Below are 19,442 nucleotides of genomic sequence, written 5' to 3'. Positions count from 1 at the left end.
ATGTTCACTAGGCTGATTCATGGATGATCTGAGGAAAGGTTGAGCAGGGTGGGCCAATACTCAAGGAAGTTTAGAAGAATGAGAGGTGATCTTATTGAAATATGTAAGATTCTGACAGGATAGATGCTAAGAGGGTGTTCCACCTTGTGGGGGAGTCTAGAACTAGAGGACACCATTTAAAAAGTAGGGGCCCCCCATTTAAGACTGAAGTGAGGAGAAATTTTTCTCTCAGAAGATCATTAGTCTGTGGGATTCTCATCAACAGAGAACAGTGGGGGCTGCAGGTGATTGAATATATTCAAGGCTGAGTTAGAAAGAATCAAGGACTATCAGGGACAGGCAGGAAAGGAGTTAAGCTACAATTCGATCAGTCATGATCTTATTGCATGGCAGATCAGGCTCAAGGGGCTGAATGGCCTACTCCTGCACATATTTGTTATGCTAGGAGAGTAAACAGACTATGCTTTATGCATGAGCATGTCTACCAGTCTACTCCAGTTGTTCATTGACCTACAAACTGCTCAGTAACAGTCAACTCATTAACTTGCTCTCCTTGATTGGATCTGGTGTTTTGTTTTCTCTCCATCTTTGCTTTGTTCCAAAACACTTATTTTCCTGCTTTTCATTCTTATGAACAGTTGTATTTGAAGTATTACTTTGTCTTCCGTGCTTGTAGATGCTGCCTGATTTGCTCTGGGTATCCGCCATTATCTATTTTGAATTTTCATCGTTTGAAGTCAATCTCATCCTCGTATCTGTGTAGCACTTGGAGTGGAATTGAGGCCAAAGTCTAATTGGACGTGATCTTATTGAATAGCAGAGCAGGCTTGAGGAGCTGAATGGCCTACTCCTGCTCCTAATTCTTGTGATCTTGTGTTCACAGAAAGAGGCAACTCTGAGTGCCATTCCTCTGTGTTTATCCCATAGTCCTCCAAATTTTCTTTCTGCGGATAATGATCCGATTGATCCAATTCTCTCTTGAATACCTCGGTTGGTTCTGCCTCCACCACACTCTTAGGCAGTGTATTCCAGATCCTAACCACTATCTGTATTAAATTGTTTCTCATGTTTCCATTATTTACTTTAATCATAACCTTAAATCTGTGCCCTCTGGTTCTCAATCTTCCCACCAATGGGGATAGTTTCTCCCGAAGTACTCTGCACAGAGCCCTCATGAATTTGAGCTTCTCGAACAAATCTACTCTTAATCCTTTCTTGTCCAAGGAGAGGAGCCCCAGTTTCTCTAATCTGTCCTCGTAACTGAAACCATTCTTGTGAATCTTTTCTGCACTCTGCCTAACGCCTTCCCATCCTTCCTAAGGTGTGGTGCCAGAACTCGACGCAATTCTCTAGTTGAGGCTGAACCAGCGTCTTATACTGGGGCTTACCATAGCTTCCTTGCTTTTGTACTCTATGCCCTTATTTGTATAGCTTATTGTTGATTGCGGGATCTTGCCGAGTGCAAATTGGCTGCTGCATTTCCTACATTTTGCTGATATCTACACTTCATCGGCTGTTTTATGCGTTGGAACATTCTGAGGTACTGAAAGGTACAGAATCAGTACAAGCTCTCTCTCTTTTCTCTCCAGACAGTGAAACGTCACCTCACTACTGAGAGGAATTCCCATCTGCATTGGTCTGCATTGCTGTTGCTCAGGGGAGAATCAAAGATCGTGGCTGCCATTTTATACAGGAAGACAAAGGTGGATTTACCAATAGCAAAATCAGTCACAATGGTGATTACCTTAGAAGTGTAGCAACCTCCAGTTTCCTAGATGCTAAGGGGGGGGGGTTCTGTGGTCACTTGCTGGATCACACTGGAGGTGGAAAGCTGGGGGCAGGCACGGGGTAGGGAAGGGATGGGAAACAGGTCCCCCCAGTGGGGAGAGGTAAGACTAGTGGCCCATGAAACTAGGGGCATAGCACCTTGTGTGTTCCATACCTCGACGCATGTTGATGGTGATCTTTTGAGGAGTGAATTGCACAGTCTCCTCTGGTTTGTCGCTCAACCCTTTCTCGCTGAGGGGCAAATTCTTCTCAATTTTGATGGAGCCCTGAGGAAACTCGGTCGAATTCTCTTGGCAACCTTTTTGAATTAAATTCTCTTTTAGGTCACACCTTGGAGAGCTGCTTCCACCAAAGTCCTGAAACAAATCACAAAACAATCCTTTTTTAATGTAAACTTGTAGCAGCCGCTCTGCAAAGTGATGTACACTAAAAACAACATTTGTGAATAACAGCTGAAATTACAGACCCTGTAGTGTGGTTCTGAGATGTAAGTAACTTGATGATCATTAGGTTTCTCAAACCTCTTAAAGTGGACATTGCTCTCAATACCTGTTTAGCATGGGCTTCATTATTAATATCGTTACAGCGAAAAGTCATCACTACAAATACCACTTTATAGAGTGGGCACACTCATTAATACACCTACAAAATATGGGACTATCATTTGTGCCCCTTTAGGAGAATGACAGGCACTCTCAATACCCCTTTAGCATGGGGACCATCATAATACCCCTTTGTAAACTGGTAAGCATGCTGAATACCCCTTAAGACTGGGCACCATTACTGGTACCCCCTTTAGAATGACAGAACATGAATAATCCTTTAGATTGGGAACTATCATTAATACCTCTTTCCAATGGGAAACCATCATCACTCAGCTGAATTAACATAACAGTTGATGGAAGGGGTTGTGAGGTTCATAGGGAATCTTCAGGGTCGTGGTTTGCAATTTCCCAGAATTGTCTTTAAAGTGCTTTACGTTAGCTGTCTTATAAGGAGGCCCAGTAACCATCAGGCATCATCTTTTGGTACAGCCACATGTGTGGCAGGTGTACAATGCTGTATCATCCGATCCCTGCTCCCCTCCAGTGGGGACCTAGTTGTGCTATATTGATACAGTAATGTGCCTTTTAAAGTATTTAAACTTGTCCTGAACCTTGGTAGACCGACAGGATCAGGAACAGAAGTTGGAATAGGAATGGTTATGGCTGCACCAGGCTGTTTATTCAGCAGTGTGGTGAACATTTCTTAAATATGTAATTCTTAAAACCAGATCAGGCTCTGTTTCAATAACTATCAACATCTCTCCTATTCATTGGGCAATAAAAAGGAAATGTTATTAAATGTATTGCTTTGCAATCTGCCTATTGAATCTGCTTGAAATACTGAGGTAAATTTATACTCTCCTAACCTTCAACTGGGCTAAGTAACCATCTCCGAAAGGTATAACCTGTCTAAATTTCCTCAAAATGTGACTCCCTCATTTGTTGTGAAGCATTCGTTTTTTTGCCTGGGCATTAATAAACCTTTACACAATTACAGGACATATGCATTAGCTCTGCTAATTTTTAAAATTTAATTTGCACAGTGTGGACATCGTGGACAAGCCTAGAATTTGTTGCCCATGCCTAAATATCGCTTGAGAATGTGATGTTGAGCCACTACATTGAACCGCTGCAGCCCATGTGGTGTAGGTACACCCACAGTGCTGTTAGGGAGGGACTTCCAGGATTTTGACCCAGTGACAGAGAAGGTACGGCGATGTATTTCTAAGTCAGGGTGGTGTGTGACTTGGAGGGAATCTTGCAGGTGGTGGTGTTTCCATATGTCTGCTGCCTTTGTCCTTCTAGGTAGAAATTATGGCAAGACTATCTGGATAGGCAGAGCCCCTGGCGTTCTGAGATTTGAAGGTAGCTGACTCTTGGGCGGTTTACCCAATATCTTGGGCGGCATCTTCTTCTCCTTGCCGTCCTTTGCTGTGCTCCTCTGGCTAGCTCTGGACCTGCAGGAGGATGACACTACCGAGGCTCCTCATTGCTACGCTGCGCGATGTCAGTGCAGCCTGTTTCCATCTCCAGTCACTGAGCTGCCAGTCGTTTATTCCACAGGACTTACTCAGCTAACACCTGCTGCCCAGCAGGCTGACACCCCTCTCACTGCTGGGAAATAAAAAACACTCGGCACCAGGGATGGTAACTTTGTATACTGGCTGAGCAGCTGAGAGTGATTGTCCATATTCTAACTAAGTTAACCAGTGCTTCCATCAGCCCTGATAGCTTCCTGCTGGGTGCATGCCAGATTTACCCTCATGTGTCCCAAACACTGCATGTTCCCTGTGCCTGCTGAATTAAAATCCAAAACTGGCCCAGTGAGGCCTTTTAACAGCTCCACAACTAGCTCAACAAGGACTTGGTATCATGGCAGGTTCCAATCGCCACCCTCCCATCAAAAGAAATTGCATTGCTTTCTGGAGGGGGTGGGATCTAGTGCTGCCTTCATGACTACGCTCGTTCTTGACCCCACCAGCAAACGAATGTCTGGCCCAACACATATGGGGGCAGTTGTCGAGGATGCCTTGTTGAGTTGATGCAGCGCATGTGGAGGTCAACCATCCAGTATTTTATGGGATTGTCCCATGTCCAGGGTTGTCCAAGGTCAGTACGCCATTTTTCGTGTATTTCTAACATTTGAGCTCCACACACATATGGCACATACACGTGCACTATTCTCTCTCTCTCTCTGGCAGCCCAAAAAGCTTTGGTGGCACCTGCCCACACTCACTGCTTCAGCAACAACCCATTCCATCCACGCCCACAGGCCTGCCTCCATGCCAAAATGCCCCTTAAATTTTCCGCTGGGTGTGCATCCTTTAAAAGTGCACATAGCAGCCATGATGCACTGCTGGTGGAGTGAACGGATGTTTCAGGATCATGGGTGAAGTGCCAATCAAATGGGCTGCTTTGCCCTAGATGGTTTGAGCTTCTTGAGTGTTGTTGGAGTTGCCCTCATCCAGGCAAGTGGAAAGTATTCCATCACACTCCTGACTTATGTGATGCTGAGTGTGGAGAGGCTTTGGGAAATCAGGAAATGCATCTTTCATTGTGGAATACACATCCTCTGACACACTCCCATGTCACAGCATTTGTGTGACTGATACAGTTAGATGTGTGGCCAGTGCTGACCCCTCCCCAAGAAGGTTAATGATATTGGATTTGGTGATGCTAATGCCATTGAATATCAAGGAGAAGTGGCTTAGCACTCTCTTGTTGGAGATGGTTATTGTCTGATATTTTGTGTGGTGCAAATGTTACTTGCCACAGAATTAAATATCCATGGGCATGCAACATGTGCCTAGTTTATGGGTAGACTGGCATTAGAAGCTGCACAAAGTGGTTAGCTCTGCATTTGCACTACAGCAAATAATGGTTTGGAATGCAGGAAACTGAAGTCTGAGAAAGACAAATGTGGTTAAACTGATGTTTCTATTGCTTCAGAAAATACTGCTGAATCATCAGCCTAAAGAAAACTGAACACTAAGATAAGATATCTTAAGCAATGTCTGACACATTGTCTTCTGTGAGTAAATGAGGGGAGCAGAAGGAGCAGTCTTTAATTGCAACTTCGAGAAACTGTCTCCAAATTAGGATAGTGTATAATTCAGACAGAAACTTGGGGAGGTGTTGGTCTTCCCATGCACTTGCTGCCTTTGTCCTTCCACATGATGGAAGTTACACATTTGGGAGCTCTGGTGAGGGTACCTTGTTGTGTTGATGCACTGTGCCCTGCAGATAGTACACAATGCAAATCTGATGTACGTGTGCTGGAGGGAGTGAGTGTTCAGGTTATTTAAACGGGCAAAATACCAAAAGTGAATGTAACTTTTGGAAATCATTCCAGCCTGTGAAATTCTCTGCTGTCCAGTAATTAAAATAATCTGAGGCAATTTATCAGTCATTGTTAATACCTCTTTTAGGTGGATCAAGGCGTTAAACATTGTCCTTTCATCACACTAAGATATACAATTAATGCAGGGCCATAATGGTCTGGTTTATTGGCAACTTGAGATAAGCTGCTTGAAATGGTAATGAATTTAATTCTGAAATAGGATTTTTCACAATGCTGAGCCAAGAAAATACCCTGAACATTCTGATCTTACTGTTTCAATATTAAACTAAATCGACCATGATTCTAATTTCAAGGCCCTTCTTAACTCATCAGTTGCAGGATCCCATATCATATGCAAATTTGACTAGTTTGCAGTGAGATCAACTGAATATTCTCTTTCCATCTGTGAACAATTCTAGTTTCTCTAGCTCCCCTCACAGCACAGTTGCTCTTCACTGTCCCCATCCCAAGGTGACTGGAATAATACAAAGTATTCTTGATGGGCCAGATTAACAAGAGTCTGTCCAAACTCCATGTCACATCCCTGGGTTTAACGCTCTCTTCGCTACTGTCAGTGGTTCCATTGGCTATTCCACTGGTATCCCCAGACTCTGCTCCTGTGCAGTGTTTTGCAGACAAGCATTACCTTCTCACTGCTTATTCAACTTTCCGAAATCTCATCCATGTGCCTTTATCCACACTAAACAACTTTGGTCACTTGTTGGCCATTTTCTCACTTTCTATACAAATCCCTGGGTATATTCTGATGAATGGACCTCCCAGCAAATGAGACAGTCATGCAATTATGAGATTACAGAAAATGACAAGCAGGAAAATGCCTATTAGCCCATATTAAGCCTGTCATGTACAGATATGATATCTTGTGCATCATGATATGTAGACTCCCCACTTGCCAGCCACCACTTCCAGGCTAGAAAGAATGGGCTCCAATCTCTGTGTAAAGCCTTCTGCCAAATAAGAGCTGAATTCCTCCTTGCTCCCTGATCATGTCCATATGCCACACTGGCAGGTTGGCCAATGGTTCACCCATGATGCAGTGTCTGATGGCCAATGGCTCAGATTCCACTGCAGCACAAAGGTGTGAGTTAATTTTTTTTTTTACGCAGTGAGTGACAACGATCTGGAACTCGCTGTCTATGAGGTGGTGGGAAGCACAGGTGATCAATGATTTCAAAAGGACATATTTGATGGACACTTGAGCGAACTGAAGCTGCAGTGTTACAGGGAAAAAACAGGGAAGTGAGACTGATTAGATTTAGATTGCTCTACAATGAGTCGGCATGGACTCAATGGGCTTCCTTCTCTGTCTTAATGATTTTATGACCTTTTGAAGCCATGAGAGAGGTGGGAAAGTAGACAAAATCTCAGGCCATTTGGGGGAAGACAATATAGAAAATTCATCTCTAACCTCTTTCGATAATCAAAACTAGTTCAGGAGGCACCCCCTCCCCCGACATGCCCCTAATCAATGTTACAAACTATCAACTCTTGTGTGAGGCGATCTCTTCCCCAGTCAGAAACATTCAGTGCTTGTTTGAAGGAATTCAGTATATCAACACACCACATGAGTCTAAGATCAACCCAATAAATCTGAGTGTTTTCTGACTTTTACAGGGTGTAGAGCAGTCATTCACTTGAACATTCTGACAATGAATTAATCAGGTGCATTTAGTAAGACAATTTTTAATGTCTTCAGTGACAGTGGACCACCCAACCCAATTAAGAATGAAACAACGCAGAGCTACTAAAATCTAAAGATAGTATCACTTCCATTTTTTTCACACTTTCATGAGATGTGAGCATTGCTGGCCAAGCCAGTGTTTGTTGCCCATCCCTAATTGTCCTCGAGAAGGTGGTGAGCTGCCTTCTTGAACCACTACAGTCCATGTGGAATAGGTACACCCACAGTGCTGTTAGGGAGGGAGTCCTAGGATTTTGACACAGTGACAGTGAAGGAATGGTGATTTATTTCCAAGTCAGGATGGTGAGTGACTCGGAGGGGAACTTCCAGGTGGCGGTGTTCCCATGCATCTGCTGCCCTTGTCCTTCTAGGTGATAGAGATCATAGGTTTGGAAGGTGCTAAGGAGCATTGGTGAGTTGCTGCAGTGCATCTTGTAGATGGTACACACTGCTGCCACTGTGCGTTGGTGGTGTAGGGAGTGAGGGAGTTTGTGGAAGGGGTGCCAATCAAGAAGGTTGTTTTGTCCTGGATGGTGTCAAGCTTCTTGAATGTTATTGGAACTGCACTCATCCAGGCAAATGGAGAGTATTCCATCACACTCTTTGTGCCTTGAAGACGATGGACAGGCTTTGGGGTGTCAGGAAGTGAGTTACTCGCCACAGGATTCCTAGCCTCTGACCTGCTCTTGTAACCACAGTATTTATGTGGCTAGTCCAGTTAACTTTCTGCTCAATGGTAACCCGAAGGATGCTGATAGTGGCAATGGTGATGCAGTTCATCCCTTTTACCTTTTGGGAGCACCAGGCACAGGATGGATCTATTTGCAGACACTCTGCACATGTTGCTGCTCCTCGCAATTGACACTTATTACCTGAGAAAAAAACAAAATAAATTTTCAACAAACTGCAAACATACATATATAAATTCCTCATTTTGATCATATTTTAGGAATAAAAAGGTACCCAACTCCCAAACAAGGCCTGAAATATCAAGTATCAACTTGGAAAATCCTGGATGGAAACTGGTATAGATCCAACCAGCATGAGACTGGTGAGTTTGATGAATGACTTTAAGCACAGGGGGCAGGATTTTCCAGTCCCTCCCACCAGCGGGATCTTTTGGTCCCGCCAAAGTCAATGGAGATTTGAATGGCTCACTGTGTCCATTGCAGGGGAGGAGGGGGGAATGGAAAATCCCAGCCTGGGTATTTCCCTTCATGGCCTATTTATATACTGAGCTTAGCTTCCATCATGCACATCTCATGCTGCTGTAACCATGGAAACAAAGTAAATGGTGACCCAGGAAGGGTGAAGATGAAACAAATATTGGATCCTATTATATTTGAATGATTTGGATGAGGGAACCAAACATAATATTTCCAAGTTTGCTGATGACATAAAATTGGGCAGGGTTGAGAGTTGTGAAGAAGATACAAGGAGGCTTCAGGGAGCTTTAGACAAGTTGTGTGTGTGTGGGTAAACACATGGCAGATGCAGCATGACATGGATAAATGTGAAGTTATACACTTCGGTGTGAAAAACAGAAAGGCAGAGTATTATTTAAATGGTGATATATTGGGAAATGTGGATGTATAAAGGGATCTGGGTGTCCTTGTACACCAGTCAATGAAAGTAAACAGGCAGGTGCAGCAAACAATTAGGAAGGCAAATGGGATGTTGGCCTTCATTGCAAGAAGATTTTGTTTAGAAGTAGGGATGTCTTACTGCAGTTATAGAAGGCCTTGATGAGGCCACACCTGGAGTATTGTGTGCAGTTTTGGTCTCCCTACCAAAGAAAGGATATATTTACCATAGAGGGAGAGCAGCGAAGATTCACTAGGCTGATACTGGGGATGGCAGGACTGATGTATGAGGAGAGATTGGTTTGATTGGGCCTGTATTCACTACAGTTTAGAAGAATAAGAGGGGATATGATTGAAATGTATAAAATTCTAACAGGGCTAGACAGCCTGGATGTAGGGAGGATTTTTCCCCTGGTTGGGGAGTCTAGAACTAGGGGCCACAGTCTCAGGATACAGGGCAGGCCGTTTAGGACTGAGATGGGGAAAAATTTCTTCACTCAGAGTGTGGAGTGTGTGGAATTCTCTACCACAGGAGGCTGTGGAGGCCGGGTCACTGAGTATAGTCAAGAAAGAAATTGATAATCCTTTGGATATTAGGGGCATCAAAAGACATGGAGAGAAAGCGGGAATATGGCGATGAGATAGAGGATCAGCCATGATCATATTGAAAGGCAGTGCAGGCTTGAAGGGCCGAATGGCCTACTCCTCCTACTAGTTTCTATTTTATTATTCATTCGGCATATCCCTTCTCGACGAATATTAATCCCACCTTATTGGCTTCCTACCTCATCTTAATCTTTTCCAACACCCCGAACACATTCGGTTGGCTCTTATATCCATTTATGCTGCTCTCTCCAATGGATTGTCTTGGTCATTTGTTCTTAATGCCTTTATGAAAAAGAGTTTTGCTCTCATCACCCTCATTTTTAATTGTCACCCTTTGGATTCCACCTTGAAGTGGAACAAGCTTCCTGGATCAACTTTGCCAATTCCACTCATTATCTGTGCAGCACTCGACTTCTAGGTTGAGATGGATTGGCTGGGCAGGGGGCTGGGTGGCAAGGGCTGTCCTGCCATTGAGGTGACTTGGGGGTTGGGGTGGGAGGCAAGGGTTGCCCTGCAGTTGAAGGTAGTGCACAAGCACATGGGGGGTGGGGGAGGGAAGTGGTCACGCATTAGAGAAACCTTGACTAAAGTGACAATTCCTTTACAACCAAGGCTGTTCAGACGGAGCCACATTGACAAGCCATGCTTGCAGTCAGGCCCCTAGCTTATCTGCCCACTCAGGCAACACAGACGTATGAAAGTACCACAAAATGCTCCAGAGCTTTTTCACCCCTCAGGCACAGACTGCAAACTAATAAGCATGTAGTGGACTGCAGAACAGTTGGACAACTGGGCACATTGTATAATCTCCTTGCTAAATTTGGCCAAGGAGCAGTCACTGGTAGAGGTGCTCACAGCCCCTTGCAATGTCATCATCCCAGTTTGGACCAGTCTCCCCCATGGTTCAAGCTAACAGTGCAGCCTTGCAGTGTGGGTTAGGAGAAGGCCTGTTCCTGAGCTGAGAGCACAGCATGCAGCCCAATGAGCAAAACTGCTGGCAATTAGTCAGGTGGAGTGGGTGGGGATTTTGGACAGCCATGCAGCGCACTAATCTCTGACCATCCAAGTAGTGGCCAGCACTCTCTGGGGTGCATTAAGGGGCATTCAGACTTAACCAAGACAGGTTCTTAGTATACCCAAGTTAATCCATATGTCTCTTTCTTTCATCCTGCAGAAGTACATCAGGAGCATGGAATCAGGTGAACTAGCTGTATGTCTCGAGCGAAGACAATGGAGAAGAGAGTGATGGAGGCACCTTGCTGCACAGAGGGAAGAACAGCACCCTCAGGACTCCCACACTTGCTGCTGAAGAGCAACAGTGAGCCACCATTGGTCGACACCTAGCTAGACCCAGGGTCTATAGATGCCGCCTTTCATTCCTGCAGATCACCAGCAACCAGCGTCGCTGAAGCCTGCGCATACCTAGTGTGGTGATCTGAGGTGCAATACTCCTTTAAGAAAATGTAAGCAGATTGACCATGTGATTGTATTACCCAATTGCTGTGTAGCGCAGGCTACTTTGTTAATCAGTAGCAGTAGAGTGGGTTTTGATTCGAGAAGCACATGTGTTAGTGCTCAGTTACTTATATGAATAAAAAGCATGTGCTTCATTTTATAATAGTCTCTTTGTCTACATCGTCCTAATTACCGATGCTCTCATCAGTAGATCAGCGTGCAACCATGTTCGCCGAACAAAGCGACCCGATAAAAGGAACATAACAACTGACGATGAGGCAAAATGAGACCAATCGACGACACCAAGGACAGCCGCAGGAATTAAACAGAAGCAAATCAGCAGGCGATTGCAAGTACAGCCTTCATCATAGTCTTCAACATTATCTCCCTCTAGTATGCCACAGTTTGGCTGTATCAAACCATTTGATCAGTCCACCGATGACTGGTCACAGTACGTTAAATGCCTTGCTTTTTCTTGTTTTTTTTGGCCAACGACATATCGAGAGAGGAGAAGAGGTGAGCGATCCTCTTATTGATGTGTGGCAGTAAAACATACGGCCTAATTCATAGTCTAACGGCACCTAATGCTCCAGATTCCAAGAGCTTTAATGAGTTGGTAAATCTTGTGAAAAGCCACTTTCAACTGAAACCCTTGGTAACAACGCAGCGTTTTAAATTTAATTCGAGGTGTCGCACCCCTGGAGAGACAATCGCTTGCTATGTGGCAGCCTTAAAACAATTGGCAGGGCATTTTGAGAGTTTGGGGCATTGATTAATGATATGTTAAGAGGCCGATTAGTATGCCATTCAAAAACAGCTGTTGTCAGAAACGAATTTAGACTTCAACAAGGTGCTGGAGTTGGGGCTTGCAATGGAAAGCACAGTCAGGAATTCAGAAGCAATCAAGGGAGCACAACATGACACAGTTCTTCATGTTGGGAGGGAAGCACTAGTTAGAAATGGTATGGAAGCGCAGGGCTCCGTGGAAAGGTGGGAAACAACCACCATTAACCGGCCTGCAAAAAGCAATGGGTTAACAGAGAAAACCTACAATAATAGCAGCCAAAACGGAACCAGACAGCCTGCAAACGAACCACAATTTAAAAGAATTGAATGTTTCTTCTGCCATTGTAACGGACACATTCTGCGACATTGTAAAGACAAGTTAAGACAAAACTTAAAGCAAAAAGGTAGAAATCACGAAACCCAACATTATAGAGGAACCAGAAGAAACAGAATCAGATATTGACTCACTACGCAACTTGAAAATGGGTAAAACAGAGCCAATCTACGTGACAGTGAAAGTCAACAAGAAACCCATCCGAATGGAGGTGGATAGAGGGGCATCCACGACAGTTATAACAGAACATACGTTCAAATATCTGAATGGAGGTGACCACCTATTAAATCTGGAAAATTCAGATGCTAAATTAAAGACATATACTGCTGAAGACATATGCGTAAGAGGTTCCAGTATGGAAATCAGCCTGTTATACCCTAATAGTGATAGCAGGCAGAGGACTGAGTCTCCTCGCAAGAAACTGGTTAAGACAGATTAGTCCTGAGACACTATTGAGATCGCAATCAGAAGTAGGAAATGTTGCTGTTTGGAAAAAGGTGCATGTAAAGACTCAACAAAAGGAATTCAGTGGTGATGCTTCAGGATGGATTTCAAGTTGAAGTCAGTAACCTCCAAAAAGAAAAAGAAAACCTGCTGAAGGACTTTCACATATTGCAAGATTCCTTCAGATCTCAGTTTGTACCATTAAAAAGGTATGAGGAAGAACAGAAAGAATTCAGTATATCTCCGGCCGTGGTGAAGAATAAATTAGCCGAGAAAACACAACAATGCTTAATTCTCCAGGAAACAACAAACAGATATTTTTTAAAAAATGGAAGAGCTGAAGAATCAGCTACTGGAGGCCAAGAAGCTTTAAAAATAGAGACCCCTGAGTTTTCAGGGAGCTGACAGATGAGGTAATGCTGGAAGACTCAACCACTGAGTTCACTCAAGTCGAGCTCATACCTGAGCCTAATCTGGCCAATAGGGAAATTGAAAAGAAGCCGTGATTAAAGAAAACTCAGCAAAAGACACATAGGAAGATAAAGCAGAATTACTAACAAGGCCTCAAATATATTTTTTTACACAATGGGAAGCTGATCATACTGTGTTGAATTTAGCCTTGCCCAACATCCTGATTTTGGAGAACCTTCCTGACAGTTGACCTTCATATTGTTGAACTTGGCGGTGAGGAGCAGCAGGAATGTAAGCGATTGGGCCCAAAAGAAGGTGAAAGCATTCCCGTTGGAATCTATACATGTGAAAGGAACTTGCTTTGGTTTGGAGATCTGGTGAGTCTGAAAGAGTTGAAGAAACAAACTTTCAGGTTCTTACTGGAGAGCCTAGTAGGCAGATGACTTCTGAGAGTGGGCCTCGGATAAACCATCCGGAGTCATAGAACTAAGACGTTCGACACATATGAAGAAACTTCCAGAGAGACTGAATTTGTCTCCCCCCCCCCCCAGCCAACCTTAAACCAGCTTATATTTCACCCCTCTCCTAATATTCAGGTCAGTTCTGTTGAAGGGTCATGAGGACTCGAAACGTCAACTCTTTTCTTCTCCGCTGATGCTGCCAGACCTGCTGAGTTTTTCCAGGTAATTCTGTTTTTGTTTTGGATTTCCAGCATCCGCAGTTTTTGTTTTTATCTATGAATTTGTAAATAGTTTGTTTATGTAAATAGTTTATTTATGTAAATAGTTTATGTAAATAGTTTGTTTATGTAAATAGTTTATGTAAATAGTTTGTTTATGTAAATAGTTTGTTTATGTAAATAGTTGATATATTGTAAAGATTGTAATTTGTAACCTCTAGTAACAGGGGAGGGATGAGGTAATCTGAGGTGCAATACACCTTGAAGAGAATGTAAGCAGGTTGACCACGTGATTGTATTACCCAATTGCTGTGTAGTGCAGGCTACATTGTTATTCAGAAGTGTTAGAATGGGTTTTGGTTTGAGAAGCACACGTGTTAGTGCTCTGTTCCTTATGGTGAATAAACAGCATGTGCTTCACTTTACAATGGTCTCTTCGTCTACATCATCTTGATTACCATTTCGCTCATCAATAGATAGGTGTGCTGAACAAAGCAACTCGATAGAAGGACCATAACATCTAGGGAACTGGCTGGTCACATCTGCCAGCTACAGGGTAACCTGTGTTTATTTAATAAGGTCAGGCTTAGAAGTGAGAAAACCTAAACAATGGATGACCCGTCTTTTAGCTTTTAGTAGCAACATTAGGTCTACAGTTATTTCAATAGGGATTTTGATTATTCAGTAGTTCCCAGATCAAAGAAGCTAAGAGCACCTTTGGAATCAGCAAGTCTGGAAAAATGGGGATTAACTTCATTGAAGGTATAAACTTCATGTATGACACAGAATCAAAGGATTGTTTCAAAGGTAAAAGATAATTGATTTACATTTTTGTTGGGAACATCCCAATAGACTATAAAGATAGATTAGAAAGGGGAGGTACCCTTTAATGTTGCTTTTTCTCCTGTGTATTTTTTTTTCACTGAAAACAAGTAGTTCAGCTTGGGAACAGGCAGAGAGTGAGAGGGAAAGAGTCAGCCAAGGGCTGTAAAGCAGTCTCTGTCCATACAAAGCCAGGCAAGGAGCATAGAGGCCATTAGGAATCAAGGGTGTTCCTGATTGTTAAATCACTAAGCACAAATGCAGTGAGGCCCAAGCTTGAGCTGAGAAGTCTACAGTTGTGGGGTTTTGAAGAAAAGTTGGAGGGTCACTTAGATAAAAGCTAATGGAAGGATCTCCATGAAATCTCATACCTTGGAGATTAGCTGGAACACTGAGTAGAAATCAAAGTGAATTCTGGAGAGCTGTGGCATAATTGGTTTGACTCCGGAAGGAAAAGAGAATAAGCCTCCAAGATCTTATAACATATAAAGGACCTCTTGGGTGGAATTAGGAAGTAAAATGGAAACTGGATTTATACATGTAAGCCTTGATAAACTATAGTGTTAAGTTAATAGTGCTTGCTTTGTTTAATTTTTTTATATATGTACAGCAAAGTTTGCTTTTGGTTAAAAATGTGAGATTTCATGGTGTGGTTCTTTCCATTAATCACTGGGTGTTTGAATTTATTTTTAAAAAGTTAACGGTCTCTGCAGAGAACATAATAGAAGCTTATCTCTTGCTGTATTTCTCACCTAGTGCCTCAAACTTGGAATACCGTGCATAGGTCTGGTCTCTGGATTATAGAAAGGTTATAGGTTCTGGAGCAAGTGCAAAAAAAAAATTACAAGGATTATAACTACCAGGAAAGACTGGACACTGGGGCCATTTTCTCTAGAAAAGAAAGGGATGAAGGGTTATATAATAGAGGTTTTAAAAATGTCGCAAGGGTTGGTTAGGAAGAAAATGCTTCTGCTCGTAGGGGAGACCAAAATGAGGGACCATAAGTGTAAGATAGTCACCAATAAAACCAATAAGGAACTCAGGAGCAACTTCTTTGGCTAGAGTCTCGAGTGGTTGAAGCGACTTGCATTGATGCATAACGGGAAGCTAGATAAACAGGAAGGAAGAAGGAATCCTCTGTAACTTACATTTAAATTCACAAGCTTCACTCATGTTTTGTAGATCGCTGAGTGTTCAAAAAAAGATTAAAGTTTAACATTGCCTAACGCAGTGATATGAAATAAAACAGAAATTGCTAGAAAAAAATACTCAGCAGATCTGGCAGTGTCTGTGGAGAGATAAACAGTGTTAACGTTTCGAGTCCGTATGACTCTTCTTGAGAACTAAGAGATAGAAATCTCTGAAGAGGAGTCATATGGACTCGAAACGTTAATTCTGTTTCTCTCTCCGTAGTCACTGCCAGACCTGCTGAGCTTTTCCAGCATTTTCCATTTTATTTTAGATTTCCAGCATCCGCAGTATTTTTCTGATTTGTATTTGCCCTCTTGGCCTTGGCAGTCAAACTGTTTGCTCTCAGCAGATTTCTCAATTATAACATTTTGCAAAACACCATTTTTCACATTGTGCCTCATCGCAAAAATCATTTCTGCAAAATCATAAGACAGTAAATATGATTTTGCAGCTTGTACAGTCCTCAAGATCATCCATTTTGTATTAAACTGAAATATACAGAAGCATTGTCTTGGCATTTGGCAGAAATTTGAAGACAGTCATGAGGAACTGAGCTCCTGTTATTTTGCATTTTTCTCTTTTCTAACACCTGAAGGATACAGAGTTGATAAGTCACTACATCCCCCAAGCTCCAGGCACTTGTACTGCCTCTTCTCTATCTCCCTGCCCACTCACACATGCTTTCTGAAGCGTGTCTCTGTTATCATTCTTTACTCCAGAGTGATCATTGCTTGTTTAACCCCTTGATTGCTAGTAGGCTCAGGGAAGTTCCTGCTTGGAAGTAAAGTTTAAAACTTTTTTGGGTGGAATTTTACAGCCCAGGTGTGGTGGGGGAGGGGCCATACCATGTGGTGAGCCGTTCGAAATCCATTGACTTCAGCAGGACGGTAAAATACCACCCTTTGGTTCACTTTCTCAATAGCAAGACTAACTCATAACCCGCCCAATCCCAACAGATAACAGGACAAGGTTTTACGAGGGGGTAGGGGCCTGCTATATCACCAACTAGCCTGAATGGCACAAAAATATTGATCCAACACAACATCACCCAGAAAAGGTGGAGTAGCTCCTGTTCTCCCCCAATGTCTCTCCTTGTCATATTTAGTATTCCGATATCTGTGCCAGGTGGGCCTGCAGTACTCCACAGCACTGTTTCTGATTGATCAGGCTACCTGCTTTACTGATGGGAATAGAGGTGCAGGCCGGTCGCTTAGAATCTACTCCCCACCCTTGGCTCTACATAATCATGAAAGTCAATTAGGGTTGCCAACTGTGATTAAATGTATTCCTGGAGGTTTCATCACGTCATTCCCCCCATGCTCCAGCCATTAGTCAGCCAACACTTCCAACCTCATGATGTACTGCCTTCCTACACCAAGTGTAAAACAAAAAGACTCATTTTCCAATTGGATGATGCTTGACTGTCAGCGAAACAGCCTTTCCTCCGCCCCATTTTCAATATTTTTATATCTGGTAAATAGAAATGTTCAAAAAATGGGAAAAAAAAAAACACACAAGCTTTTCTAACGTCCCGATGATTTTTCTCCACAGCAGTGTCCTAGAGATTGATCTTCAATTTCTGGAGACTCCAGGCAAATCCTGGAGGATTGGCAACCCTAAAGTCAATGCCCTGGTGACAGTTGGATGCTTTTGCCTAAGCAAACAGAAGCTTACCTATGGACAGTCCTGGTATGGTGTCAGCAATTTTCTGTTTAAGCTCCCAACAGTTCCCTTGAAGGGTGAGTTGGGTGACCTTAACCCTAGGCTCTTCCTCAGCTAAGACTTTGATATTAAGAAGTGGGGTGTGTCCCTGCAGCTAAAGAGTGCACACTCTATATCAAACAAACTCTACAGCTGCAGAAAGGTCATTATATTTGATTTGAAGACTCTTGAACATGGGGATGGATTTCTGCATGGGTCAGGCACTTGAGGTGGATTTTCGGGGCCCCCATAGGCAGGAACAGAGGTAGGGGTGGGGGGGGGGGCAAAATACTGGCATCAGGTGTCTTGACAATTTCAAAGTACCAATCCCGCCACTGGCAATTATCTCCACCTGCCACCTGGTAAAATGCCCCCCCCCACCTCCACACACACCTAGCGGGAGGGCATTAAATTCTGGCCAAAGAGTGGGGAGTCAGTCATGAGTGTCCCAGGGCATTATCCCAGCCTTATTAGAGGGTCAGTAGGCAAAGGGGGACTGGGAATGTGATAAGGAGGTGCCCTTGGCACTGCAGAAGAGGCAGGGAGAGTCAGCACCCTGGCATCATGGGGGAAGACAAGCAGGGGGGAAGATAAGCAGGGGGCAAAGCTGCCAGCCCTGAAAGAAGGCTCCAGCTAGCAATGGAGGCACCACCGTCAGATTTTGGGCCCAGTGGTTATAAGGGTAAGACTATCTGCAGGAAAGGCAGAACCCTGGGCATCAGGAGGGCAAGGGAGAGGAAAGAGGGGCAAGGAGGACGCAGAGGGCATACCCTCCAAAGACAGAACTGGAGATGATCGACAGCCAGTGTCACAGGAGGCTCTGACTTTCCAGGAAGATAGTCACAGAGATCACCGAAGACCTCACACCTTGCACCAATGATCGCCACGCCCTGCCAGTGGCCAAAGTCATTGTGGCCTTGAACTTCTTCACTTCTGGTTCCTTCCACGGATCAGTTTGGTGGACATTGGTGGCACCTTGAAAATAGCTACACAACACAGCATCTCGCAGGTTACAGATGCCCTCTTTGCCAGAGATGGACAGCACATTCACTAACAACAGACAAAGTCTGGTAGTGACAGAGGGCATTGGGTTTCACCTCCATCGCTAGACTCCCCTAGGTGGCAGGGCATCAACCATTACACCACAATCAGTTCAGCCATGACCTTATTGAATGGCGGAGCAGGCTCGAGGGGCCGAGTGGCCTACTCCTGCTCCTGTTTCTTATATCTATGTTATCAAGACAACAAGCGATGGGCAATAAATGGTGGCCTTTTCAGCCCTGCCTACACCCTGTGAATAAATGAATAAAACATTTCTCCATTTCAAGTATGTATACACTGTCACTTGATAAAAATAGAGAGTCCTTCTAGTCTTCATCCAGCATCAGTACACCCACTCATAACAGCAGCACTCAGATACTGGAGACCAAGAATTCTGCTGGTGAGCAGAAGCTAGCTCCAGTTACTACTACATAACAACAATAGCTTATATTTATATATCCCCTAAAACATAATGAAACGTCCCAAGGCACTTCTCAGGAACATTATAAAACAAAATATGACACTGAGCCACAGAAGGAGATATTAGGTCAGATGGCCAAAAGCTTGGTCAAAGAGGGAGGGTTTAAGGAGTGTCCTAAAAGGAGGAAAGCAAGTTAGAGAGGTGGGGAGGTGAAGGGAGAGAATTCTAGAGCTTTGGGACATTTCAGCTGAAGGTATGGCCACTTACTGTGGTGCAATCAGAATCGGGGATGCTCAGGAGGCCAGAATTAGGAGCACAGATATCACTGGAGGATTGTTGGGCTGGAGGACATTACAGAGATAGGGAGGCTCAAGGCCTTGGAAGGGTGAGAATTTTAATATCAAGACATTGCTTGATGTTGGACCAGTGTAGATCAGTGAGCACAGGGGCGATGGGAGAATGGGACTTGATGCAAGTAAAGACGCAGGCAGCAACGCTCTGGATGGCCTCAAGTTTACAGAGGGTGGAACGTGGGAGGTCAGCCAGGAGTGTGTTGCAATAGTTGAGCCTAAAGCTGAGCTGAAACAGAGGTG

The 19,442-nt window shown here is 43.8% G+C and overlaps 1 protein-coding gene across 1 annotated transcript in view; it reads right to left on the bottom strand.

Annotated features, from left to right (window-relative positions):
• The window catches only part of LOC121269256 (integrin beta-3-like), a 103,393-nt gene that overhangs the window by 68,570 nt on the left and 15,381 nt on the right, over positions 1–19,442 (bottom strand). The window contains exons 2-3 of the mRNA XM_041173816.1: positions 8,165–8,247; positions 1,943–2,144 (exon numbers count right to left, since the gene is read on the bottom strand). Coding sequence (XP_041029750.1) covers positions 1,943–2,144; positions 8,165–8,247 — 285 coding nt within the window. The remainder of the gene's footprint in view (positions 1–1,942; positions 2,145–8,164; positions 8,248–19,442) is intronic.

This window comes from Carcharodon carcharias, chromosome 23, assembly GCF_017639515.1.
Source record: "Carcharodon carcharias isolate sCarCar2 chromosome 23, sCarCar2.pri, whole genome shotgun sequence".
Taxonomy (NCBI): Eukaryota; Metazoa; Chordata; class Chondrichthyes; order Lamniformes; family Lamnidae; genus Carcharodon; species Carcharodon carcharias.
This window is presented reverse-complemented; position numbering and strand designations above follow the sequence as displayed.